At 40.5% G+C, this 26,794-nt stretch overlaps 1 protein-coding gene across 2 annotated transcripts in view; it reads right to left on the bottom strand.

Annotated features, from left to right (window-relative positions):
- Positions 1 to 26,794, bottom strand: part of Map4k5 (mitogen-activated protein kinase kinase kinase kinase 5) — a 92,442-nt gene that overhangs the window by 7,516 nt on the left and 58,132 nt on the right. For both annotated transcript variants that reach the window (XM_034514003.2, XM_076941813.1), the window contains exons 14-28: positions 23,517 to 23,575; positions 22,349 to 22,416; positions 19,090 to 19,132; positions 18,426 to 18,579; positions 17,339 to 17,436; positions 16,794 to 16,835; positions 15,668 to 15,752; positions 14,477 to 14,556; positions 14,038 to 14,098; positions 9,759 to 9,873; positions 9,380 to 9,438; positions 7,655 to 7,758; positions 7,124 to 7,301; positions 2,507 to 2,575; positions 982 to 1,074 (exon numbers count right to left, since the gene is read on the bottom strand). In XM_034514003.2, the coding sequence (XP_034369894.1) occupies positions 982 to 1,074; positions 2,507 to 2,575; positions 7,124 to 7,301; positions 7,655 to 7,758; positions 9,380 to 9,438; positions 9,759 to 9,873; positions 14,038 to 14,098; positions 14,477 to 14,556; positions 15,668 to 15,752; positions 16,794 to 16,835; positions 17,339 to 17,436; positions 18,426 to 18,579; positions 19,090 to 19,132; positions 22,349 to 22,416; positions 23,517 to 23,575 (1,308 nt within the window). The remainder of the gene's footprint in view (positions 1 to 981; positions 1,075 to 2,506; positions 2,576 to 7,123; positions 7,302 to 7,654; positions 7,759 to 9,379; positions 9,439 to 9,758; positions 9,874 to 14,037; positions 14,099 to 14,476; positions 14,557 to 15,667; positions 15,753 to 16,793; positions 16,836 to 17,338; positions 17,437 to 18,425; positions 18,580 to 19,089; positions 19,133 to 22,348; positions 22,417 to 23,516; positions 23,576 to 26,794) is intronic.

Genomic DNA, 26,794 nt, shown 5'->3' with positions numbered 1-26,794 from the left:
CTGACTATTTGTTTATAATAAAAAAAAAAAAACAAAAAACGTTTATTTTATGTTTGAGATTTTTTTGTTGCTATTGTTTTTTGTTTGCTTTGGTTTTTGGAGGCAGGGTTTCTCTGTGCAGCTCAGGCTGTCCTGGAATTCACTCTGTAGACCAGGCTGGCTTCAAACTCAGAGATCCACTTGCCTCTGCCTCCCGAGTGCTGAAATTAAAAAAGGTGTGTGCCACCACTGCCTAGAATGTGTGTGAATGTTTTGTCTACATTCATGTATGTGTACCACATGTGTACCTGTTGGAGCCTCAGGAACTGGTGTTATGGGCGGTTGTGAGCTATAATATGAACACAGAGAATTGAACTCAGGTCCTCTGCAAGAGCAACAAGTTCTCCAGCCCAGAGGTGTACATTTCAGTTTATGTGTATGGGTTCTTTGTCTGCATGCATGTCTGTGTATCACATGTGTGCACGGTCCTCTGGAACTGGAGTTGCAGACAGTCCTGAGCAGGCACACGTGGCGCTGTAGTGCTCTTATCCTTGGAGGGGTCACTTCAGCACCAAACTTACTTTTTATATAGAAACAGATCTAAAACAGCAGCCATCAACACACAGAAACTGGATTCTAGTGCTAAAGAATTACAGTGTGCTTAACACAATGGTCACTTGACACTAGCACCTGCAAACTTGGAAAGAGTTGGGAAAAGTGTAATTCATTTTATTACAACACTGGGAATATTGAGCATATTTAAAAAACCAGTACCCAGGGAGGGTACCATGATCAATGTAAATTACATGTATGAAACTAATAAAAAAAATCAAAATGAAATTAGTTGAAAACTTAGAAAGCACTCGTCACACAAACTAGTTGGTGCAGTGACAGTGTTTCGGCGCAGAGTTATGAGCCAGCTGCTACTTTAAAACATCCCAGGGAGAACATGACCAAAGCCACCAGTTATCCAAGGTCAGCAACAGGAAGGAGAGGACTTACCTACAGACTCAATGCGGAAGTCAAAACTGAGCTCAGATGCCAGCTTCTTACTGGACTTCAGCTTTCCTTGTAGATTTACAATTTTTACAAATTCTTAAAAGAAATTTTAAAAAAGTCAAGACTGGAGATGAAAATTTCTTAAAATAAGTATAATGTGTTTTATATAGGTATCAAATAATATTCTTAATAAGGTTCAAAGATTTATCTTGGTTTGGGTATGCATAGTAACAAATCACCATTAATATGTCTTAAAAGACAGTTACAGTGCCCTGTTTCAATAGGCGGGACTTCGCTATTTTTAAAATTATAGAGCATATACTGAATATATTCATTTTTTAAAAGTGGCTGCTTTGATGTTTGAATATTTAGCAACAAGTTGTGATTTTCCCCTCACAAATCCCACTGTATTTATCAAGCAGCACTCGCAGCAGTTCCGGGCTGGCCATAGGAGCCCAGTGTGTCAGGGCACGTGGACCAATTCTCCCCAGGCGGCAGGTCTGGGATGGGGGCAAGCAAATGCAGTCTCTTTCCCTCTGTTTTCTGACTTCCTCCCATTAGCTCAAGGAGACTTCAAAACTACGTCTTTAAAAACAGAAATTGGTTTCATCAGGAAGCAGGAAGTCTTGTTAACCAATGTGTTCTTAAGACCGTTACAATATATGACATGGAGATGAAAACTGAGAATGAGGTCTCCTTTGATGATTCACAGACGTGCAGGGTTTAGCAGGAAGGCCTTAGCCCTCTGGGATTCCTGTCATGCTTATGTGTTATGCTAATAACACACTTTGTATCTATTAAGATTAAAAAAAAAAAAAACTGATGCAGTTTCCTTATAGATAACTTTATAACACTTCTACCTGACAGGTATTTAGAGTCAAGTCCCTCACTGAGGGATGGCAAGGAGCGAAGCCCGCAGGCTTCGGGTTACTCAGCTATGTTACTAGATGATCTTACAGTAGTCCAGCCACTAAAAGCAAGCTGTATAGCCATGCTCCAATAGAATCCCAAGACTAGGTCCATCATGTAACACTTACTGCAGGAAGAGAAGATGGGTTTTAGGGACCGGAGTGCCTCCTCTCAGAATCCAAGTGACACGCCTGCTAAGCTGCTCCTTCCTGCCTTCCCTGATTATGCTGCAACATGCTCCCATTAATAACATGTCTCCTGCATGACAGATCATGTAGCATGTGCAAGTGTCAGGGGCCTGAGTGCTTTACACCTGACAAGCCTCCAGACGTTCATGTTAAGTGACTCTGTGATCACAATTTAATGTAACCTACTCTCATAATTACAGCAAGAGGGGACAGTTTATACAGAGATTCCCTAAGAGGGGGACAGTGCTAATGTCTCCATGTGGGCCAAGTGTAAAACGAAAGGACAGGACCTAGGGACAGCAGCTCAGCCTCTTGCTGCAGTGGATTTAGCTGCGCAGTCAATGCAGCCAGGTTGAATAACAGTTTAATTTCACTAAAGGGGTTGCTTTATCAAGTAGTACACTCAAAATAAACTTCAAAATAATACTCACTGTCTAAACACACCAAAACAGTGTCTCTCTCCAACTGCGTCACGTGAATGGAATCCAGCTGTTGGCTGCCTAAGTGGGGAAAGGTTACAGTTAACAACATACTTCAGTAAAGCAGGGCTTAGAAAACCAGCAGTCTGAATCGCGCTGTGATTTACTCTTTGAAATACGGTGAAAACTGTATCTTGTCATGCAAGTATGCATCTCAGTTTAGAAGAACAAATGTCATCTCAGCTCTGACATGGATACCTGAGCTAAAAGTGCATTACTGCTCTAATTACTACTTTTGTTCTAGGAAGGTGGGCTATTGTGATGGTGAAGGGCAGGTATGTGGAAGGAAAGGAAGATACATGCACACAATGGTTAGATTTTGTTCTGCACTCACAACAGATGGAATCTGTCGAGTCCAAAGGAAACTTCACTTTCCCAAACCCCAAAGGCAGTCCAAATACCCAGAAGTGAGCTCAACCTGTGTCCACAGGAGGACTTCTGGCAGTTAGACAGAGCCAGCATTCCTCAGGAACCTGTAACACTAGTTCTCACCTACCAGAAGGAGTCACTTCCCTTACCTTTGGCAAAAGGGACATACGGCTGCCTGCGGTGCCCATGAGCATGTTAAAGCTGGTGCTGACCTCCAGGCCCCCTCAGTACCACAAGTCCTGTTACAATCTTCAGAGTCCACACTGCCATCCTAGATCTTCTCCCTTCATCCCCTAAACTTCTCCAGCTCCTGGGCTTCCCTCCCTGCAGCTCCTCACTCTCCTAACCCTGCTACTCTTGGGTTTCTCACTAGGCTTTTTCTATCTTCTCCCCTCTCCTGCAGACAGCCTGGCCATGTCTTGTCTGCTGGCATAGTCTATTTCTTTCTCTGCTCTGGACTCTCCCAGATGCCTCTATTTCCTCTCTCATATCTGTAATAAAAAAGTTTCTCCTTAACCATACCATGGAGCAGTCATGTGACCAGTTTCTACAGCAGGCACGTGGTCCCTTACAGCCATATCACTGAGCACAATGGCAGGGAGCCTTGTCAAGACAACCAATGAAGCATCTTCCAGGCAACACACCAGATGTATTTTTTTCTCAGCTAATCTAAGTTCATTCACTCACTCAACAAATACCAAGAAATGACCACACTGAGGGCTACCCTAGGAGTCAAGGATCATGCAGTAATGAGTCGGAATCTGCAAAGAACAGAGCTCATTTCAAGGCTACAGCTTTGCCAGCTACAGGCTCTTGGCTCAACAACGAGCACAGCTGGGTTGGATCAGCGATTACTTGTGAAAACAAAGCCTAATGAGGATGAAAGCTGGGCCGAAAGGGCACATCACCAAGTGCAAGGTGATAACCTCAGAGGCCTGGCTCACTCAAGAAGTTCTTACTGGACTGTTTTTATTTTAGCTGGGACAATATTAAAGGTGGATATAATATGACACCTGAGGCACTAAACCATAACAAAATCTCAAAAACCAACTCAAATTCTGAGTTTCAAAAGAGGACTCAATAAATTTCTAGCATAAAGAAGTGTAACCTTCCACACACCATCCTGAAGGAAGAGGGTGTGAATTGCTATGGGTTAACTATGCAACAACTGCAACGCTGGACTATGCAGCACTGCCGGCTGACTCCAGAATGCATGAGTTAAAGGGATACACCACCATCATGCCTGGCCCAATCACTTTTTTTTTTCTTTTTCTTTTCTTTTTTTTTTTTTTGGTTTTTCAAGACAGGGTTTCTCTGTGTAGTCCTGGCTGTCCTGGAACTCACTCTGTAGACCAGGCTGGTCTTGAACTCAGAAATTTGCCTGCCTCTGCCTCCCAAGTGCTGGGATTAAAGGCATGCACCACCACCGCCCGGCCCAATCATGGTTGTTAATAAACTGATTCATAGCCACTTTGTGTGGTACTTGCCTAACCAAGAATCACTTGCATTTTGGCTGCTTACTCTGGTGACAGGAACTTCACAGAGGCACATACCCAACTGCAGACACCATTAGGACCAACCAAGAAGGGGGGGGGGGGGTAACAGCTTTCTTCTTTTCCCGTACTGGGAGTTACAGCTTGGTCCACACAGCGGGAATTCACAGTTGAGGGCATGCAAGCTTGTTAAATTTTCAGTAAATTTGTGAGCCACACAACATCAGGCTTATTGTTTGAAACTGACTATGGTGGTAGTGTTACTTTTTAGGTAACCACAAAATGGCTACACTCCAAAATTATGTTATGAAACTAGGACATCTCTGGGTCACACTGAGTTTTCATTTTAATGTGTGGGATCAAACACAGTCCTTGCGCATGTTAGTCACAAACACTACAAGTGAGCTACATGCTAGTCTCACTCTGAAAGTGACATTAATATGGAATCAATGTTAGCTTCCCCAGTCAGGATACTTAATGTAAGTTATTGAAAGTCAAGAAGTATCAGTGCAATCCTTGTAACACAGTTCCTCACAATGGAGTGAAGACCATAACAGTGGTCTGTGATAAAACTGCCCCAAGTAAAGTTTGTTTGACTTCTGTTTAAAAGTGGCCTAATGAATCACGGCCAACAAATGACAAAACAACACAGCACAACAAACAGGAAAAGGAGGATACCCTCTCAGTTCATGTATTCCATAGATTTCAAAAATTAATTCTGCAAAGTCCTCACTGATAGCACTTTTGAAACAGAGATTTAACTGTTGTTAACCAGCTACGCTGTGTGGCTGTAGAATATCAGAAATCATTTTACCTGCCCAACCACAGCCCCGGACTCTCAACCACGCAGGCTTCCTGAGGGACCTAACCCTATCTGAGTTGAAAGGATCATTGCTTTCAGCATCTTCCGGTGAGGACACACAGCATCTGTCCTTTGATGAACACTTTATTTAACATGTTACCCACAGTCAAGTTAGCTTCATTCGTATTCTTCTCCAGTAGTGAGGTCTCTGGTGGGGCCCAGGATGGCCTGGCTAACTGTCCCCCTATCTTGGCCTCCTGAGTACAGAGAGGACAGGCATGTGCCATCACACCCAGCACAGGTTCACACTACAGCATACAGGCACCATGTTTCCTTTACCTATCCATCTGCTGACACCAATCTAAGGTGATTCATTTCCCTATCTTGGTTATTGTGGAGAATGTTAGAATGAATATGTGTGTGCAGATCTTTTTCCAGAATAATGATTTTATTTTCTCTGGAAAAGAGTACACTCCCAATAGAGACACTGCTGGGTGACACAGCAGCTCTGCTTACAGCCTTCTGAAAAGCCCGGACTGTTTTCCATACAGACTCTGCGACTGCATTCCTATGAGCAGCCCCTCTGCATCCTCGGCTACTGTTCCATCTCTTTGGTGACAGCTGTTTGGACAGGCATGAGATGGTATCTCTTGACAGCACTGACTTGCATGGCCCTGGGTACTGGGGTACTGTTCTCATTTGAAAAATGTATTCTTGCCTGATTTTTCCAAACTTAAACTGTGAGAAAAACTTCCCTGTCCTTCCAGAGTTTTCACTGAGACATGAGTGATAAACCCTTACGTTAACCAGCCAGTCATAGAAAGAACAATGAATATTCCAATGGAAAAGCTCCCATTTCAGAAGCTTCTATCCATTTCTGCAGAGCCAGCCACTGAGGGTAAAGGTGGAGAGAAAAGACAAGATAAACAGACTAGGGACAAAAGGGAATGTTTTCAATGAGAGATGCTAATAAATTAAGAATATATTATAAAACATAATTATTTATTTAGTTAAGCCCAAAGACAAACTGGTAACAATTCAGACTTGAAATTTAAAAAGCTATTTTGTTTATGTGTATGAATGTTTGCCTATATAAGTGCCAGTGTATCACATGTGTTGCCTGGTGCCCACAGAGGTCAGAAGAGGGCATCAGACCCTCTGGAACTACAGATGGCTGTGAGCCACTTTGTGGATGCTGGGAATTAAACCTGGGTCCTCTACAGGACCAGCCAGCTCTTAACCATGGTGCTAGTTCTCCAGCCTGTCAACAGCTCAGATTTTTAAATCATCAAGAATATTTAAAACTTCTTCAGTAAAATTTATTTATTTATAATTTCCTTGGGCAAGAGGGCAAGGAGATTCTTGCTGTCAAGCCTGACAACCTGAGTTCATTCCTAGAACTCACACAGTGGAAGGAGAGAACTGACTTCCACAGGTATGTGCATCACCTATAAATAAACAAACGAACAAAAAAAGAAAAAAAAAAGAAAAAGAAAGAAAAGGGGAAAAAAAAGGCCCTTGGGTAAACAGAGATCACAAACTATGTGTAAGTAATTTCTTATTATTTAGAAATGTAGATAATTTTTTATTTAGAAAATTATGTTTACATTATTTTTTAAAAATAATTTATTTGTATTTTATATTCATTGACATTTTGCCTGCATTTGTCTGTATAAGGGTGTTGGATCCCCTGCAATAGCTGCTACTGATAGTCACGAGCTGCTATGTGGGTGCTGGGAACTAAACCTGGGTCCTTAGAAAGAGTAGCCAGTGCTCTTAATCACTGAGCCATATCTCCAGCCCCTATGCTGTCATTTTTATTAGAAGCCCACAATAGTTGAACTTAAGCCTCTGTCTTTGATACAGGTAAAAGCATGAACATAACATAAAGTGAAAACTACTCACCTGCACCAATTTCTGTAAACCAGGAAGATGCAGAATTCAAGTTGATTGTCTCAAACTGAACTACTTGGTTTGACTCGGTGCCTTTGCTGACAGCCACACAAACCATGGGGTACTCTTGCTCTGGGGTCACCAGCATTTCAAACACATTTAGTGGGCTTGGTAAAGGAAAATCAAAATGCTGCAACAGACAAACAAGAGAAATACAGAAATCTCCAGTTCAAACTGGGTTGTATGAATTCAGCTGAAAGGCTGGTCCTTACCCTGCCTTGTTCTATAAAAGCTCGCTTCTCTGTGATGATGAGCAAGAGTGTTGGTCAGAGAAACTTAAGAGGACTGGCCACATTAATATCTGTGGCTATGATGATTCCAGAAGCATATTAAGTGACAGCAAGTTACAGAGAACATAAAACATTACACACATACTTCCTACTGCCAAGGAGCTGTTCCTAACAGTAGTAATTACAGCTTTAGCAGACTGTAGTCATGCACAGTGCTTTCTCAACAAGGAAAATGTAAGAAAGCCATATGTACCTTTATCAACATGAATTTCTGCATGGGTTCATACCACTGAAGCAGAACAATCCCAGACTGCAAAGCTCCACAGAGGTATTTATGTCCTGTGTAAGGGTTTCTAACTGAAAGAAAAAAGAAAAATCCTAGTCACATATACATCACTGAATTTCTTTTGGTGAGAAAATATAATTAGCTTAGGTAAAGTAACAGTTCAATGACATTCACCTAAAAGTCAAGTGACTTTTCTTTCTATACAGGGTCTCACTGTGTAGCTCTGGCTGGTCTGAAACTCACCTGGAACACACAGAGAGGCCCCTGCCTCTGCCTCTCGAGTGCTGGGATTACAAGATGTGCACTATTTCACTCAGCTTGTGACTTATTTATTTTTTAATGAACAGTTGCTGGCATGAGGAAACCCCAGCAGCATGTGATGTGAATCAACACATGTATTAATCCATCTTGCTGGACCATCTCTGACTCAAGTCTACAACAATCCATATTGGTCTTTCTCCCAGTGATTGCCATCAACCATATCACACAATAGTCATGTGAACAGGCACTTGCCCTAAGCTCTGCAGAACCGTATCAAGTCTTAAGACTGTAGGCTTCTAGACCTTTCTAAGCCACAGATCTTGGGATGACAGCAGACACATGATTCTCCCTAGGATGCTGAAATTGGGGTATGTCATCACACACTGTGTAACACGTCAGTCATTGAAGGCTTGAGAATATCATGGTGGTTCCACAGATGACATTACTTAGTGACAAATCACTTGGTTTGTGTACGTAACAGGTTAAATCACCCAGTGATACACACAGCATGAAGAGACGTGACTGTAGCCAGAGCACACTGTAGGTGAGTATTTTGTTCTACAGAGTATCTTTCATGAAGATAAATATGTAAGCTCATTGATCAGACAAACCAACAACTCCTGGACGTTAGAAGTTCAAGATTTGAAGAGATTGGACCTAGATCTGATCACGGGTCCTGTCTCTATCTGGTGACATAGACAGAGTCAAGTCCTATTTAAGTGGTAAGTGCGACAGTTCTGTAGTAAGGAATGTACCTCTGCTTAAAGCCTATTCACCAACATTCTTCTTCTACAAACACCGCTAAACCCTTGGACCTTTGGAATGCCATGCTTGAACCTCCCATCATGCCTTACATCTAACAACGTAATTTAGGTAGGGCCATCGACACCATACTATTTTAGTATGAGGAGCTGGTCATGCCAGAAAGACCAACAGTGTGACTTTGGGTGGGGGCTTTGGCTCATGTAGCATCAAGTAGTTACTAGATGGGTTGGAAATGAGATTAGCTATGTGGATAATCTCACACCTTCATGATGGAGCCCCAGTAAAAAGTCTGAACGCTTAAACCAACACCTGACTGGCAATGCTATGTGAGTCTCCACCCAGCCACACCACAAGGGACAACAGGATGTCATACTGCAGCAGCACCAAGCCCAGCAGCCTGGCAGCCTGGCAGCCCTGCACTCTGCCTCCTGCTCTTCTTCACACAGCTGTGCTCTATCCTGTAATCACGACCGTGGGCATCACACTTGTCAGTGACTCGTGGAGTCCTCCCAGCAGTTGCTGACTTTGCGGTAGTCTGGGGTTGTGTGGATGATGTATCCAAGCTCCCATACTGACTTCTCCTCTTATTTATACTGCGAGATTCCCCAAGTAATTTAAAAGATATTAAAAGTTCCAACCATCTAGTTTGAGAAGGCATTTACTCACCTATGCAGCATTTGTGGCACCCTTTTGTATCAGGAATCTTCGTTGTTAAGGCAAATTTTCTGAAAATATAAGACATTATGAATGGAATATATTGTGGCCTCCATATGGTGACATATGAACCACTACACCAGAATCAAACAGTAAGGGGCTTAAAAAAAAAAAAAAAAAAACCACCCTGGACTCTTACTTAGACAATGACTTTATCCAGAATTGCTTATCAAACTTCCTTATAATTTTAATGTATGAATATGAATTATCTGTAGTCTGGATGACATGGAAATTAAGAAAAGGAAGCTGTCACTAGACAAGGAACACTGGCAGCTTAAAAAGAAGGCACACATACTCGCAGCCTGAGCAGGATCTAACTGGTCTGCTGTACCTTGGCAGAATGCGGTCGGGAAACCTGTGAGTTTGGATGTGGGCAGCTAACCCTGGCTTTTTGGCTTGCTCAAACAAAGCAATCAGGTTGTGGGAGTAGAGCTGAAAGGTTTTTCCTGTGAAAGAGAAAAAAAGCTAGTTTTACTGTAAGAACAATTTTCAAGTAAAAGAAAATGCAACTAGCCAGGCATGGTGGCGCACGCCTTCAGCCCCAGGAATCAGAAGGCAGAAGAGGCAGGTGGATCTCTGAGTTCAAAGCTAGCCCAATCTACATGGTGAGTTCCAGGACAGCCAGGGCTACATAGTAAAGCCCTGTCTCAAAACAAAAAAAAAAAAAAAAAAACAAAAACAACAACAACAACAAAAAACCTGCCAAAAATGAAAAAAAAAAAAAAAAGTGCAATTACCTTCTAAGGTGATGAGTCCAGTAAGGTTCAAGGACCAAGCAAAACAGAAAAACATGCAAAAACACAACAAACAGACCTGGTTAGTATTATTTTGAAAGTAATGGGTAAACTTATTTTTAAATAAGTAGATAACTCTGTTTAGACATGTTTGACAAATAGGTAATCTAGGAAGAATAAATGTAATCTGATCCTTGTGGAGAAAGAGAAACTGTTAAACATTGTGCACACGTGTTACACAAGCAGTTATAAGAGCACAGACAAAACAGAAAATTCTGCAATGCTGCGCTTATCTCTATGGGACAGATTTATCTATCAGCAACTCATAGAATTACCTTCAATTAAAACTGTGAATAAATTTTAAATGCATAGATTGTAATAAAAGAAAAAGTGAAATAAGCCAGTACTGTGAGCCTTAGTATAGTGATGTAAAACCCACACAGACCACACTGTAGCTACTACGCTTAGCAGGAGATACACGCAACCATCATCTGATTCTGACAACACTCCTTTTACCAGCAGAAACACACCACATAGGCATTTTTTCCTCACAACAATTTCCGTGTTTTCTCAGAAGAGAAACATTCTGGCCAACATAGCACCTTTCTTTTCCCTCCACCTTCCCATTCACACGACCTTGTTCTGATACTTACGCTCTGTTTTAGGAATAATTCTAATTGCACTACAGAAACAAACTAATCAAAAGCTATTCCCTGCCACCCCATGTTATTTCATGAAAGTATAAGGTGTACCATGTGTGTGTTTAAAACTATGTCTAATAAAAGTGGCAAGAGTTACAGAGATTCTGTACTACTGACAAAATTCAGAATTGCTGCTCAGATGCAGTGGGAGGGGCTTCCACAATGATCTTAGGAGCCATGACACTCATGGAGGTAAAGTAGAAGACAAGGAGTGGATTTCTTTCACTGAGCTGGACCGCCTGGTCATGGACATGAAGGTCAAACTCCGGGCTTGGGGGCAAGCATGTTCTCTCTGCCATCAGGAAATCTGTGATCCCTGACTTTTCCTGGAGCATTCCTAAAACATGAGGTTCTAGAGATCCCGCCAGAGCAGAAGTGACTTGGGCAGTGCACTGGGCCAGCTTCAAGACTTTTGTCACTCCTGGGGACTATAATGGTCACACTGGTCTTGGTGTTACCTGCTCCAGGAGGGTAGCTAGTGCTGTTTGAGTGGCCAACATGTTGGCCGAGCTTTCACATTCTCCCTGTCCAGAGAGTACTTGGGGGAAAGGACAGGCAAGCCCCATACCATCCCATGCGATGGGAGAGGCTGCTGTGGCTCTGTGCTGGTGCACCTCATCCCTGATCCCAGAAGCCCTGCATCATTCCTGTTCCTGTGCCTGAGAAGCTGCTGGTGCTTGGGGTACGGATGGTTGTTTCCTATCAGTGAGGGGCTGCACTGCCACCCTGGCAACTTCACCTTTGATGTCATTTCCAAGATCTACAGCTACTTGGCCACAGACCTGGAAAGAGACTGTGTACACCAAGTCTCTCTCTCAGGAATTCACTGACCATCAGTGAAAACACACACCCCACTCTGGTTCAGAGGACCATGTGGCTCCATAAGGGTTTTTATGTAAGAAAAAAATCAAGTGAATTAAGTCTGGTAAAAAAACCAAAACAAACAAACAAACAAACAAACAAAAACCCTTAGAAGTCACTCAAATAGAATTCGGCCTGTTTCTTTTCACAAGAGTAATATATGAATATTTGCTAAATAAAATAAAAAAAATAACAGGCTAATCATAATTAAAACCAAAGACATTAAGTACTCTTGAGAGCAGCAGTTCTCATCTGGTAGGCTGTAATCCCTTTGGGGGATAGAACGACCCTTTCACAAGGGTCACCTAAAACCATTGGAAAACATTGATATTTATATTATAACAGTAGCAAAATTATAGTTATGAAGTAACAACAATTTATGGTTCAAGGTTACCATAACACAAGGAACTGTATGTAGTAGTTAGAATAGGTATGGCCCCCACAGATTCATATGTTTGAATGCTTGGCCCATAGGGAGTGGTACTATTAGGAGGTGTGGTCTTGTTGGAGCAGGTGTGGCCTTGCTGTAGGAAGTGTATCACTGTGGAGGTGGGCTCAGAGGTCTCGTATATAAGCTCAAGCTACACCAGTGTGGAAGTGAGCATCTTCTTGGCTGCCTTCGATCAAGATGTAGAACTCATGGCTCCTCTAACACCATGTCTGCCTGCAAGCTGCATGCTTCCCTCCATGATGATAATGGACTAAACCTCGCAAATTGTAATCTACCCCCAAATAAATGTTAGCCTTTTTAAGAGTTACTTTGGACACAGTGTCTCTTCACAGAAATAAAACCCTAACTAAGACACTATATTAGACCACTGCCTTAGAGCATCTCTGCTTCTTACAAGTCATTTACACACAAAGACTGTATTTTTCATAAACATTGTTATTAGCTCAAGTACAGATTCCGAAAGAATAATATAATATATAATATATAATATATAATATAATAATAATAATAATAATAATAATAATAATAATAATAATAAAATAATTAGATATCTTGTATCTACAAATGAAATCAATCAGTTAGCCTCCAGGTAGATATGTAAGTCTAATATGTAATACTGTTTGGTAGGTGTGGTGGTTTAACTAAGCATAGGTCCTATAGGCTCATATATTTATTTGAAAGCTTAGTCATTAGGGAGTGGCACTATTTGAACTGATTAGAAGGATTAGTCTGTTCGGCCTTATTACCTATGCCAGCCTAGTCTCCTGAATGTAGCCCTCAGCTACTGATCCTGCGCCTTCTTGCAAGCTGTCATGATCCCTGCTGTGATGATAAGCGACTAAACCTCTGAAACTGTAAGGAAGACCTCAGTTGACTGTTTTCTCTTTATAGAGTTGTTTTGGCCATGTTGTCCCTTCACAGCAACACAACAGTGAATAAAACTGGATAAGAACTTCAAGACAAAAGTCTAAAGATATGGTAACATATCCAATCTTTTCACTACCACCAGCTACCAAAAAAACCCAACAATGCTAAAATCAGAACAGGTTGTTCTAGAATGACCCTGTTTAGATAAGCTTTGTATGCCTGTGTGTGTATATGATCCATGTGTTGAATGGGCTAGAAGTAAATATTGAATGCTGTTCTTCAGTTAATGTCTCTCCTGTTTATGAGATAGGTTCGCCTCCTGGTCTGGAACCCACCTACCAGGCTAGGTTTGCTGTGAGCCCAAGGAGCCTCCTGTCTCTGCCTCCCTACTACTGGAATTACAAGTGTACACCATACCTGGCTCTTTACATGGATGCTGGAGATAGAACACAGGTCCTAATGCTTGCTGGAAAGCACTATACAGACTGAGCTATTTATTGTCCCAGACCCCTGGATGAGAAGACTTTAAAACACCAGTCTAAGGTACTTGATATTGATCTAGAACAACATCTGTATTTAGCACTGGGCTGTTATTTTACTTAACCCTCACAACAACCTCATTAGACTCTTGATGTTTTCTGTTGTTTTTAATGACACTGTCCTGTTTTGATAATTAAGAAAATTGAGGCTAAGAGTGGGTGGTTTGTTAGAGTTCATGGAGAAAGGAGACAGCGTGTCCCTCTGCTTCCTCCAGCTACATTGCTAACATTCAAAGGGAGGCAGAGTGCAGCCAGCAATGGTAGAAGTTGCAGAAGGAAATGGGCTGAGCACATAACCACCATGTTCCCCTCCCTTGGTATCCAGATGCAAGAAGGGAGCTGGGAAATGAAGCCCTCACAGAAGACCGGATCCTTTCTCAAACAAACGGCATAGTCATACAGTGTACACTGAAATTACATTTCTCTGCTTGCCTACGGTTTTCACCAACTTACATACCTGATAATGACATTAGTGTATTATTGATGACGTAGAGCCATGTGCATTTCCGTGGAAATAACTGAAGGGAAGAAGAAGATTATTAAACAGTAAGGCTTGCACTCTCTCCTCTTACCCTGTCCTCAAGTCCCCCCATAGTGAAGAGGTGTTGCTGGGGATGTGACTTGGGCACAGCATGGACTTCCCATGCACAGGGCCCTGGGTTCGATCCCTAGCACTACCAAAACAAAACAAATAGTACTATAAAATTCTTTCTTTGTAAAAATTATCAAAACTGTAGGAGAAAACAAAATCAACACAAATATGAAGACAGCAGCATGTCACCCCTTTAAATATTTAAACCACAAAAATTAAGACTAGAGCCCATAAAACAATTTGAAACTATGATACTTTCGTCTAATTTGCTCAAACTAATTCTTTAAGTTAAAATTCTTATTACCTGTTCCATAGTTGCTTCATGTAGCTCATTAAGATTCAATGTGTAAATACCATCTTCAGTTCCAAAAATAATATACTGATCTATAATAGCAAGTTACCAGAATTGATTATCACTTTCTGTAATTGTTCACTCAGATAAGGGCTACATGTAGTGATATTCAGCATGAGTCGGTCACACATTCACAATCATTTTCTAACATCCATGCACCATGTCTCTTTCCCATGTTTTAAAAAGTAAATATATACTGTGTAAGACCTCACTCTCATGCTACCTCTCAACTGAATTTTAAATTGCTGATAAAGTGGTGCATTTTTGCAAGTCACTCCAAATACTCAAATATACATCAAATATAAATCATGACATAACACAAATAATGAATATATTTCTTGTTCAGATGTTGGTTTCTAAATACCATTACCACTAAAAAGAACCCGAGTTTCTGGAAGAGAAGACTGATTCTTACTCTGAGGAAGGTAAGTGTGAAACAGACAGGAAGTAAGGGACTGTCCCCACACTGAAGGACACAGGCACAGACATCCTACCCACAAATCCTGGGAAGATATAAGGTGTCACCTTCCTGAACATGGATGCATGAATCAACCCAAAAGGACTGATGTGGAATTTTAAACTGAATATTAGATTGGAGAAACTGAAGCGACAGAGGCAATGAAACAGAAATATGGATAAGTTTCCTGAATTTTTTTTTTTTTTGGAGATATTGTTCCAGTATACCCCAGACTGGTCTTGAATTACATCTTCCTCATGCATGCCCACTCACACCCCCAAGCTAAGCTATGAGCACAAGCCCCTTTACTCCTAAATATTTTAGCGTGGTTCTTTTGCTGTTGTTGTTAACAAGTTTTATACAGCCAAGAACACTGAGACTAAAACACCAACCATTGCCTGTGGACTTCAAGGACTTGTTATGGACTATCTCATCCTTATAAACTAAGAACATGACGGCTGTGACAGCTCGTTAGCTTCCTCTCAAGAACAGGTCCTATACATTGTTCAACTTTAATGGTCGTCAAAGCCCACCTAAGTAATTAGCTTGTCATAGGTTCCTATATCATTTAGTATCTAAGGTGATAATTTTAAAGTTAATAATTTCAATTCACTAATTATAAAGATCTTCCCTACAATAAATATTTTATAGGAGGTATATACACATATATAATTCAGAAATCATACCTTTTGTATCAGGGTGTATCCAGGATGTTGCACAATTAATTTTCAAAGGGCAGCCATCAAATACTTTTGAAAAACATGCTCCCATCTTTATAAAGAAAGAAATAAGGCTTACTTTATTATGTAATTTTAGTATTTCCAGAAAATCATGCAATGTCAAACTCTTTGAAGAAAATTTGTGGTTTTCCTCAAAACAAAATAAAATTTTAACACCATCACATTTTTTGTCTCCCAAGGGTCATGGTCTTCCCTTTCTTTCCATTTTAGAGTCAACATATCAAATTTACCAAACATCTACATATTTAATGAGCTGCATGAACTTTAAGTTATTACTTCAGGACTAACATTATTTAAGTGAAATAATATTTGATTTCTTCAGCATCATTGCAGTGGTAAGAACTACAGTGTAATTCTAGAATGCATGCAACAGACAAAAGACCAAAGTTTATATTCTAGGTATTAACTGAATAAAGCATCCTATTTACATCTCACAGATACATCTCCCCATAAGATGACAGAGTGAGTGTGAACCCAAGCTTCCGTTTGTTTTCTACTGTGCATAGCTCAATGTGAGAATAGCTTCAGGGCAGAAAGACATTTATCATATAACGAAGAAGGCCCGCCATTAATATCAAATTAAAATTAAGCTGGTTTTTAGATGCTAATCTGAGAACCCACTGGCAGAATTTATAAATTCCCAATTTTGTTTTTCTTTTTGTTCTTGCTTTTCTCCTCTCCCTCTCTGCCCTCCTCTTCTTTTCTCCCTCCCTCCATTCCTGAACTTATCCTCTGCTTCCTCCTCTGATATCTGGTTGCTCAGATGTAGTCTGGAACATAACGTGTGGGCCAGGCTGACTCTGAACCTATGATCTTTCTGCCTTAGCATTAAAGAACGCTAAGATTATATATAGACCTGCTATTACATACAACTTGGTCTCCAAATTTTAACCATTCCACTCAAATTGGGGTATGAGATCAGACTACAGTACATTCATATCTACCCCAACTTTATATTTATAAAATTCTTTCCTTTAGTTGCTGAATGTGTTTGACAGGAAATCTACTTCTACTGCTTCTAAAGAGATTTAAAAAAAAATATTAGCAAATAGGTCTCACAAACAGTCCTTACCAGCACTTTTGGGGTGGGTGGAAGGCCATTGATGGTTGGTTTCTGTGAAAAAAAAAATTTAAGTCATTTTTAATATTGTAAGAAACCCTAGGTTTAAAAATAAAATGTGAGTTGCTTACTATTTCAGTTATTAGATATAAAAATTGTTTTAAAATTATTTTTAGTTTATATATATGGGTGTTTTGCCCGCATGTATGTATGTGCACCGTGTGTGTGCCTGGTGACTGTGGAGGCCGGAAGAGGGTGTCAGATCCCCTGGGACTGAAGTTACAGATGGGTGAGAGCTATCATGTGGTGGGTGTGGGAATTGAACCCAGGCCCTCTGGAAGAACAGCCAGTGATCTCAACTGCTGAGCCAACTCCCTATACATATAAAAGAGTCTTTGTGTTATCTACATGACTACAAACTTCTGAGCTCTAGTGATTCTTCTGCCTCAGCCTCTGGTGAAGCCCACACCACCATGCTCAACTCTAGTTACTTGGGTTCTTATGCTTGCTAAGAGAAACTATGAGTTATAAACAGTCTAAGCACCGGCTGTACTCACAGGGAAGTCCCGTTTGTCCTTTTTTCGAGGTAGCTGCGGAGCTTGTGCTGATCCCTCTGTATTTTCACTGATCAGTTTTGAAATACCATCACCATTTCCTAAGGGAATCATGGTTAAAGTTGAATGAGCAAACAAGAACATTCTGTGAAAAATAACCTTTCCTTGCCTCCATTATTTCCCTTCCTCTTGGGTGAGTGTGGGAGCACGTTGGTTTGTGGGAGCATGCTGGTTCCTGTCAGATGAGTTAATTTATCCTTGGTGCTGCCCTCCAGACTCTTAGGCTGCACAGCATCCTTAGTGGTGCTCTTAAGTTATGACAAATACATTGTGAATACAAATAACATCTATCCTACTGACAGTGATACTCGACAATCTTCCCAACATAAATCAATCTACATGCTCAGCCCTACTTTAAATATCACTCTTACAGCATATTAGACTACTTCAAACATGATTCAGATGCTAGTGCATTTGCCCACTCCTTCTTATTCTCCAAGAATGTCTAAGCACTGGCTCTCCATCCTGCAAGCTCCTGAAGCCCTTTAGCACCTCCAATAACCCACCTCACTAGTCTCCAGCCTCACCTCTCAGAAACGTCAGGGCTCTGCTAGATACAGCTATTGTTTTAGGAAATAACACACACCTGTCGTTCTTTTCTTCCCTCCATCCTATTAACTTTTTAAAAATTAATTACAGAGACCTGTCTTACTATGCTGTTTAGGCTGTACTCTGCCCTGGAGTACTGGGCATGCATCAGCATGTTCAGCCATCTTTCATAATGTTGTATGTATATAGGTATAACTTCTGTCAAGCGTCTACCCTCCTAGTGGGAAGAACATGAGTCTCTGTTCTACAATATTTGGAGTCTACAATATTTACTAAGTGGCTGAATAAGGCTGAACTGGTCTGAATCTTTTACTGTCCATTTGTGTATAATTAAAACACAGAAACGAAGGTCTGAACTGCAAAAAGACTGACTGAAGAAAAGAGGTAGTCTTAGACCCAGGAAGAGAATGGCTTTCTAACCAGTCTGTCTGACTCAACCTGGGATGCTGTGTACTCCAGGGATGTGAGATGCTAGTCGTACCTATAGAGGATGTCTCCGGTACAGGGACACAACTTGGGCTACTCTGTCTTCTGAGGACCTGAGGTGCTCTGGACTCCGGATCAGGGCAACGTTTGACGGTTGATGATTTTTCTTCATCTGGGAGGCTGTCTTCAGGGTAAGTGTTTATCCTTGGCTAATGACAAGAGGGTAAGAAAGTATTCTTCAAAAGGTCACAGTAATCTTCAGCAAAGGACTCAAGTAAGTCACTTCCCAACACAACTATGAATTTACCATGAGGGTTTTAAAATGAGTCCCAACCCCAAATCATAAAACTTTTATAACCAATAAAATTATGCAAGCAGATGCTATGTATTTAATAAGTAGAAACTGACAAAGATGATGACTTAATGAAAAATAGCCCAACTGAAATGTCAAATTACAGTAATAAATGGTGATGATAAATAAACTTTGTATCTCCTTCCAGGCAGTCAAATAGTATTCTAAATGAGCAAAACTCGATTTCTTTCTGGCATCTATTAAAGTACATTATTCCACATAAAAATCACCTTTACAAATGTACTTTTTATCTCCACCTTCTAAAGAAAATTAATAAATTTGAACAAATTTGAACAAAGCCAATGAAATTATTTCTAAAATGTAATTATATAAAGGAGTTATTGTTCACAACCCTTCAGCAGCTTACCTTAGGAGGTAGTGGAGGTGGTATTGCACGCTTAGAGGTTGATCTAATCAAAGAAAAAACTCAATTCAGATGGTCATACATGACTGGACCATAGATGGCACTATCACGTATGCACTGAGAGTTTTATATCCAGAGCCTCTGAGAGACAAACAGTGATGGCGACCTCTGACCTCACAGTCCAAGACTCTATTACAACAGCTACTGTAAAGCTGTACAAAGTCTTTTTCAGTTCTAGTCTGCTGTACTTAATGTGTAATTTAAATTAGATTAAGCTTAGTAGAGAAGTAAATTCAGGCTTTGGGTGCAGCTCAGGGGCAGAGCACATGGTTAGTGTGGTCACGGCTCTGATTTTGTTTCCCAGCAACAGAACAAACAAACCAACCCTCCATTATTCTGGAGCCAGTGGAGACCTGCTTGGAAGAGAGGAAGGTGATGGTGCAAGCTCCTTTGCCGGCAATAAGCAGGGTCCCAACAACAAGGGAACATAGAGAGTCTTTCTATAACCAGAGGTGCTGATGCTTGAGATGAAAGTTACTTTGTCAAGAGAAGCACTGACTGGTATAAAGCAAAGAACAGTGCAGGGAAGCCTGGTGGCAACCCAACAGAGCCTGGGTGACCTGGGAGAGGTGACTCACATGCATGGGGACATTAACATGGGGCATGTCACACTCTAAGCTACCTTTTTGCTAACGTGTTGTATACAGAATCCATGTCATGCTGTATCCCTAAAGGATCTAAATTAATGAAAAGTGAATAAACAAAATCAGGTTGTACATTTATAAAAAATTAAAAAGCAAAATCAAACCTCCCTCCCATCAAAGGTGGCATATGATGCACATGCCTGTAATCTTAGCACCAAGATGGCAGAGGCAAGGTAGACTAGGGGCTCAGGGCCAGCCTGGGCTATATGAGACCCTGTCTTATAACAAAAACCAAATGTCAACAACAACCAAATGAAAATAAAAGCACACAAGAACAAAACAGCCAACAATGAAACTCAGAATTCTGGAGCCCATGGCTGCACGTGCCTGCATGATTAACCCTTTGTTACTCAGGTGAAGGTCCTGAGACCGCTGACAAATGAACACTTGGAAGAACAATTGCATTGGAAACTGCAGCAAGAGCTCCAGGTGAGCAGCTGGCAGATCCCAGCCTGAGAGACAGTGACACCACTCAGTGGTCACTAGTACTTCTCCAGAGCTTTTGGTGAAGTGGGAAACTGCCAGGGTCTCTAGATCCCATTCACTAAGACTGTTGGCAGGGGCTGGCAAACTTCCGTAAGGGGCAGTTCTGAAATATTGTATACGTCAGATGGCATACAGCAGCCACAGCTCTACCAATGTAGGGTGAAAGCAGTTATAAACGGTACATAAAGTGGCTGATATGGCTGTGTCCTAATAAATCTTGACTGTCCCTGATGTTAATTTCATTTAATCTTTCCATATAACAAAATTTTATTCTTTTATTTTTATCCATTTAAAATGCAAATATCCCTTTTTAACTTTTAACTTTTATTGGTTAATTTTATGTGTACATATGCACATGTATATGTACCTGAGTATATGTATATGTGTATGTATACCATATATACGCAACTGCTTGCAGAGGTCAGAAGAGGGCATTGACTTCTCTGAAAACACAGCTATATAGGCAGTTTTAAGCTGCCTGATGTGGGTGCAAGGAACTGAACCCAGGTTCACCTGGGGGTGGGGGATGGGGAACAATGCTCTTAACTGCTGAGCCACTTCTCCACCTGCTCACCACTCCCTATGTGTCTCCACTCCTCTCTTCCCCAGATACCATTCTTTTTTTTGTTTTGTTTTTTTTTGTTTTTTTGTTTTTTTGTTTTTTGAGACAGGGTTTCTCTGTGTAGCCCTGGCTGTCCTGGAACTCACTCTGTAGACCAGGCTGGCCTTGAACTCAGAAATCCGCCTGCCTCTGCCTCCCAAGTGCTGGGATTAAAGGCGTGTGCCACCACTGCCTGGCTGCTTTTTTTTTTTTTTTTAATTTTATTATTATCAAGTCATAATTTTTACTTTTTAACACAAGGGTTATAAACACAAAAATGCAGGATGTGGGGAAGGGGATGACACAGGAACATAGCTGTTCAGGGGGAGTACAGGTATCTTTCAGAACAGGGTATCAGCTGGGTAAAGGTTTAGGGGACAGGTCACTATGACTCTGCCTATGATTCACTTGTCTTTATCTAAGTTGGTACTATCAATCAAGGCTGCCTATTTACAAGGTCTACGACTACTTAGGCTCATAAATTTCCACAAAAGCTGCCTGTTTACAATAGCTTATAGCCATCTGTTTCAGCGTTTTTTCACAGAGACCCAAGACTTTGTGTTAGTAGGCATGTATGTCAGGCCTATTGCTGATTTTAGGCTTATGGCTGATTTTAGGCCTTCAGTATATAAGCAGGGCTGCCCCTGACATCTCCTCCCTTCTCCAAGTATAGAAGAGCCATGGCAATTCTAATCTTGCCAAGGCGGGGATAGAGGCCTGACCTCCAGTAATTAAAGGGGACCTTGTAATGGCTCTGGTCCTCCTGTCGTTGTCCAGTGAGGCATGAGGGCCATACCCATCTTGATGTCTCCAAATACCATTCTTAATGAATGAGCAGCAGCTAGCTTTGACCCACAGGGTACAGTTTGCCAACCTAAGCTCTATTGGCCTAATGTGGGGACCCAGAAGTCCATATTTTCAATGAATTCTCCAGGTAACTGAAACGCACAAACATGTCAACAAGTCAGTGATTCACGGAGGCCAGTCCCTCAATTCACTGTTGAATAAAGATAGGTCTAGAATATGAAGAAACTACATTAGAGAAAAAGAATAAGGGTTTCCTGACCACCACTACAGTATTATGTTCTCAAAGACATCTTTTAATGCATCATCATTACACACAATATATTCAGACTAAACCAAAAACCACACCAGGAATGGTGGCACATGCCTGCAAGTTTGAGGCCAACCTGGCCTAACTAGGAAGTACTAGGCAAGCCAGGGCTACATAACATGATCCTGCTACAAAGCAAACAACTGAAAAACAAAACAAACAAAACAAACAAACAAAAAAAAAAAAGAGAGAAGAAAATAAAGAACTCCCTCCCTCATACAACCCTTTAAATCTTACTAAATAGTTCATGACAGTTTTGTTAACAATGTAAGTCAGAGCTCTACACTGGTAACTTTAAGACAAATCTCTTATCAAAGCTGTTCACATAATTAAGTTATTAATTAGAAAGCAACTTACCTGCCTGTATTTGCACCATCCACAAAAGGATTCCAATGTAATATAAAGTTTGGTTCTGATGACAGTCCCTGTGCAGGTCATAGTTTAGAGTGTTACTTTCACACATTAACCAAGTTATATCAGCTTTGATTTACTAATTACTATCAGCCAAATTATCCGGCTCCAGAAAAACCTGTATGTTTTGGCCGCGAGTTCCTGGGGCATCTAACAGGTTTTATGCCTCCACAATTTGTTCTGTCATTTGACACATTCAGATCAATGACTCATTATCATCTGATGTAAACTTAAGAACTAACTCACTTATATCTACTAAAGATAGCTTTCAATCTGACAAGTAAAAACAAAACAAAATAACCCACACAAATTTTAATTATTTGCATAACTATTCCACTGGCCAAGACAATTAAATAATCCATTAAATGTGTATGGAAAATGCTCATGCATACAGACACAAGCAATAAGAATGGCATTAAAATCCACTAGGAACTGTACTTGTATTGACCAAAAAACATAAAAAAAAAAAAACAAAAAACCCAACAACAACAACAAGAACAACAAAAAGTAGACATTATGGAACCTTCTAGGCCAATCTTAACAATATCTTATTTATCTATTCCTATACATAAAGGATTAAATATATAGTTAATCTCAAAATTGGTGTCACTTTGATATGATGACATATGCCTGACCCCAGCACTAGGCAGCTTAAGCAGGAGGACTGTAGCAATTGGAGGGCAGCCTGAGCTACACCATGAGTGCCCTCACAAACCACAGACAAAGCAAAAGAAGCTATGTAACAAACAGATGCTAGAACCCACAGCAAGTGTTCCACTAACAGCCAGGTGCCCAGTCCCACAGAGAAGATACCATAAACTGTAAAGCAATGCAGAAATGTGCTTAATGAAAATTCAAGAGAGTCAGTAAGGACAGAGTTAAGGGCTGAGTCCAAGTCGGAGTTCAGTAATCACGAGCATCCTTCAAAAGACTGGGAGTACTCAGGTGAGTGGGTCAAACGACGTGGCCTGAAGTACCATAAAAAGAGCCTATCCATAGATTTCTTACACTTCAGAATGAGAGCTAGATTTGTAAAGTCAATATGTATAAAAAGTAGTCACTTTACTTCTTGAAATATTTCTCAGTCACAGAAATGTTTTAAAGTCATAGTTACCATTTCATCCCGGGCTTCCGTTTCTTTTCTCAGAGGAGGTTCAAACTGTAATTTGTCAACTGCAAAATATACAACAGATATATAACTGTATAAAAATACATATACATATAAAGTCATCATCTTACACAGTTCACTTAAGGGATGAAATGAGAACGTCCACCACTGAGGAGACAGAGAGGAAAAAAATCTCTCTTACTTCTACCACACAACACTTTTATATTCACCCAGACAAAGTAACAATCAGAGATTTCCCCTATCTTCTAGGCTTAATTCTTGGCTGAAACTAGGAAATTTAAAAAGTACGTTTGTATAAGAGAAAATGGTTAAAATTTATTGGAAGTAGATGAGAAAAAAAAAACTTTCAAAGATCGCAAATGAGATTAAGCAGCAGCTCAGTGGTGGAGAAAACCTAGCAACATCCATCTAAAGAGAACCAGTGAGAGGTCAGAACAGTGAGTGCTCCTCATCTACAGCCACACCCTGCCTGTGTGTTATCCCATCTCGTCAGGCTGCTTTCAGAATTATGCCACGGATTCAAAGAGCAATTTCTTTTAGATGAAATAGTCCATAATAGAGAAAAGTTTTCATTACCTACATAAAGCTATTATAATTTAAAAAATTTTAAGAAACTAATGTGACGAAAGATCAAAGTTTTTTCAACATTTACACTCATATACATACAAGATTTCTAAATGCAATCTTAGCTCATTGCTGAAAGGCTTTCAGATAAGAGCTAGTTGTATTTATCCTTAAAAACAAGACTTGTAAAAAGTAATACAAACTACTAACATAATTAGTTGTATGGAGCCAAATAATAAATCATTAAGCTTTCCTCCCTCACTCCCTCCTCTCATTTTTTTTTTTTTTTTTAATGGCCTGCCACATAACCCAAGCTAGCCTGGAATTCACTATGCACAGCTTAGGCTGGCTTCCAACTCTGGGTCTTCCTCCTGCCTTAGACTCTTTAGTGCTGGGTGGGATACCAAGTGTGCACAACCACATCTGGCTTAACATTTTTGGTCCTCTAAGAGAGGAAGACATTTCATAAAATGTCATCTACTTAAAGCAACAATCTAAAATAAAAGCTACTATTCATTAATAACAGTTAACATAACCTATAAATATTCTTGTTTTATGTGATCTTGTCTTCAAAAACAAAACAAAACAAGGCAAGGGTTTAACCAAGTCATCTGGCAGGCTCTGAATACTTGTCATCCTTTGGTCTCAAACTTGTGAATTCTAAGATTCTGTGCCACAATACTAATATGCCTATATCTTGGTTGGAGAGAGGGGGCGGGGATCTTTCCTGGCATTCGACAGACTGGGAAGACAAACACAAATCCAAATATAAAGGCCGGAAGGAACATAATTTCTTCCCGGGACATTCTGAATGTGTCACGTTTCATGTAATGAGTACTCTCTCTGAGCTCCATGGCTCTCTGAGAAACCGCTCTTTAAGTCAGACTGTCAGGAACCTCCTGTGTAGAGTCTTGATCATTACAGTGAATCACTGTATTATGTCTGGAAGATCTAAGTCACTGACTTAAATGCAACTCAGACAGCAGGCTTCAAATGACAGCACTGCTAAGCACAGGGCCCAGCTTCAGGAGGCTTCAGTCTATACCCACAGTAGACCCAGAGCTATACACACACACACACACACACACACACACACACACACACCCCTCTTTGCTTTGGGTCACTTCAATCCTAACTCTACTACTCCTCTTCTACCACTTTGTTAGATATGACGACACACAGTTTCCATGGTACATTTTATATTGTTGCAAGGAATTCATAAATATGAATTTGTCAGACTATTTCTTTATCCTTGGTCAGTTCAGCACAGGATCTAAACAGTTTCAATGTGAAATGCCCATGAAAATCCATGTGCTAAGGTTGGTTGCCAGCTGATGGGCTCATAGGGCCGTATCTTCAGAATGGATTAATTCAACGTTGAGTTCAAAATGAAAAGGCAGAAATGACAGAGAGATAAGAGGTGGGGCCTAACTGAAGGCAGTGGGTCATTGGGGACTGCATTGTCTCTGGCCAGCTCATCTTACTTTCTCTGACTTCTCATCCCATGTGGTTGATAGCTTTCCTCCATGATGAACCCCAATTACACTGTTCTGCCTCAGTGCAGGCCCAGAAGCAATAGAGTCAACTGACCATGGACTGAAACTCAAGAGACCACGAGCCAAACCAAATCTTTCTTCCTTTGTTTGCCTTAGATTCTTTGTTATATCAACAGCCAGGTTTGAGAGTTACTCATGCCCACTAAAAATATATAGAAAGAATACATAGAATGTTCATAATAACCCAATACAATACCAAAAGAAGAATGGGCTTGGTGGAATAAAGATTTCACAAGTATGTATTCCTACACAATGGAGTGAACGACTTTCATAGATATGGCTGAATTAAAGGGACCACTGTGTCCAGCTATTTGTCTAAAAGTCAAGAGCAGCTCAAAAGGAACCTATGTGACAGGAATCAGAATATTGATTAATCTGGACTCAGGTAGGGATACACAATGGAAGGGTACTGAGTGTGATAGAGCATGGGGAAGTCTGAGACTGTGGCGAGGTTCTTCAGTGAGCTGTGGGCAGTCCACAGGAGTGTATGTATATTTAAATTTTACATGTGTCACATTTAAGATTTGATCATTTACTATATATAAGTTACCAGCTCGACTTAAAAAAAAAAAAAAACTGTAGCAAAATCTATAATAGAACTGAAACTACTGAGCAAGGAAGAACAGAGCCATAAAACATTCCGGTGTCTGTAGAAGGATAAGTGTTTAAACATAAAAACAGAAGAAAATCATCAGCAAAATAACTCTACTTCATCTAAGGCATACTCTATCAAAGCATCAGCACCCTGAGCACTCATGAAAAACCTCAATTTTGACTAGCTCTAAAAACCAAAACAACTCCCCTAAAGGAGGCTCTTTAGTTAAGACTGAGCATCACAAAGACGTCAACTATGTAAATATATAATATAGTCACACATCTGTGAAAATAAATTTTAAAACTAGATAACAAGACTCTAAAATTTATTTATATATCAATCAGATAGAATTAAAAGGACAATGTGCGCTCCTGGACAGGGAATGAAGAGAAGCAGGAGGGGGAGGCACAGTCCTGACAGACTTTAGAGAGGTGACACTCACAAGCGTGCTGCACTTACCATATGCAGGGGGATTTAGTACTACAACAAAGATGATATCTTAAATCCACGAGAAAAGAGATCACAAGTTTTAACAAACGGCATTGAAC

This window comes from Arvicanthis niloticus, chromosome 11 (assembly GCF_011762505.2).
Source record: "Arvicanthis niloticus isolate mArvNil1 chromosome 11, mArvNil1.pat.X, whole genome shotgun sequence".
NCBI lineage: Eukaryota > Metazoa > Chordata > Mammalia > Rodentia > Muridae > Arvicanthis > Arvicanthis niloticus.
Note: the sequence above shows the minus strand (reverse complement) of the source record. Positions and strands in the feature narration are given on the sequence as shown.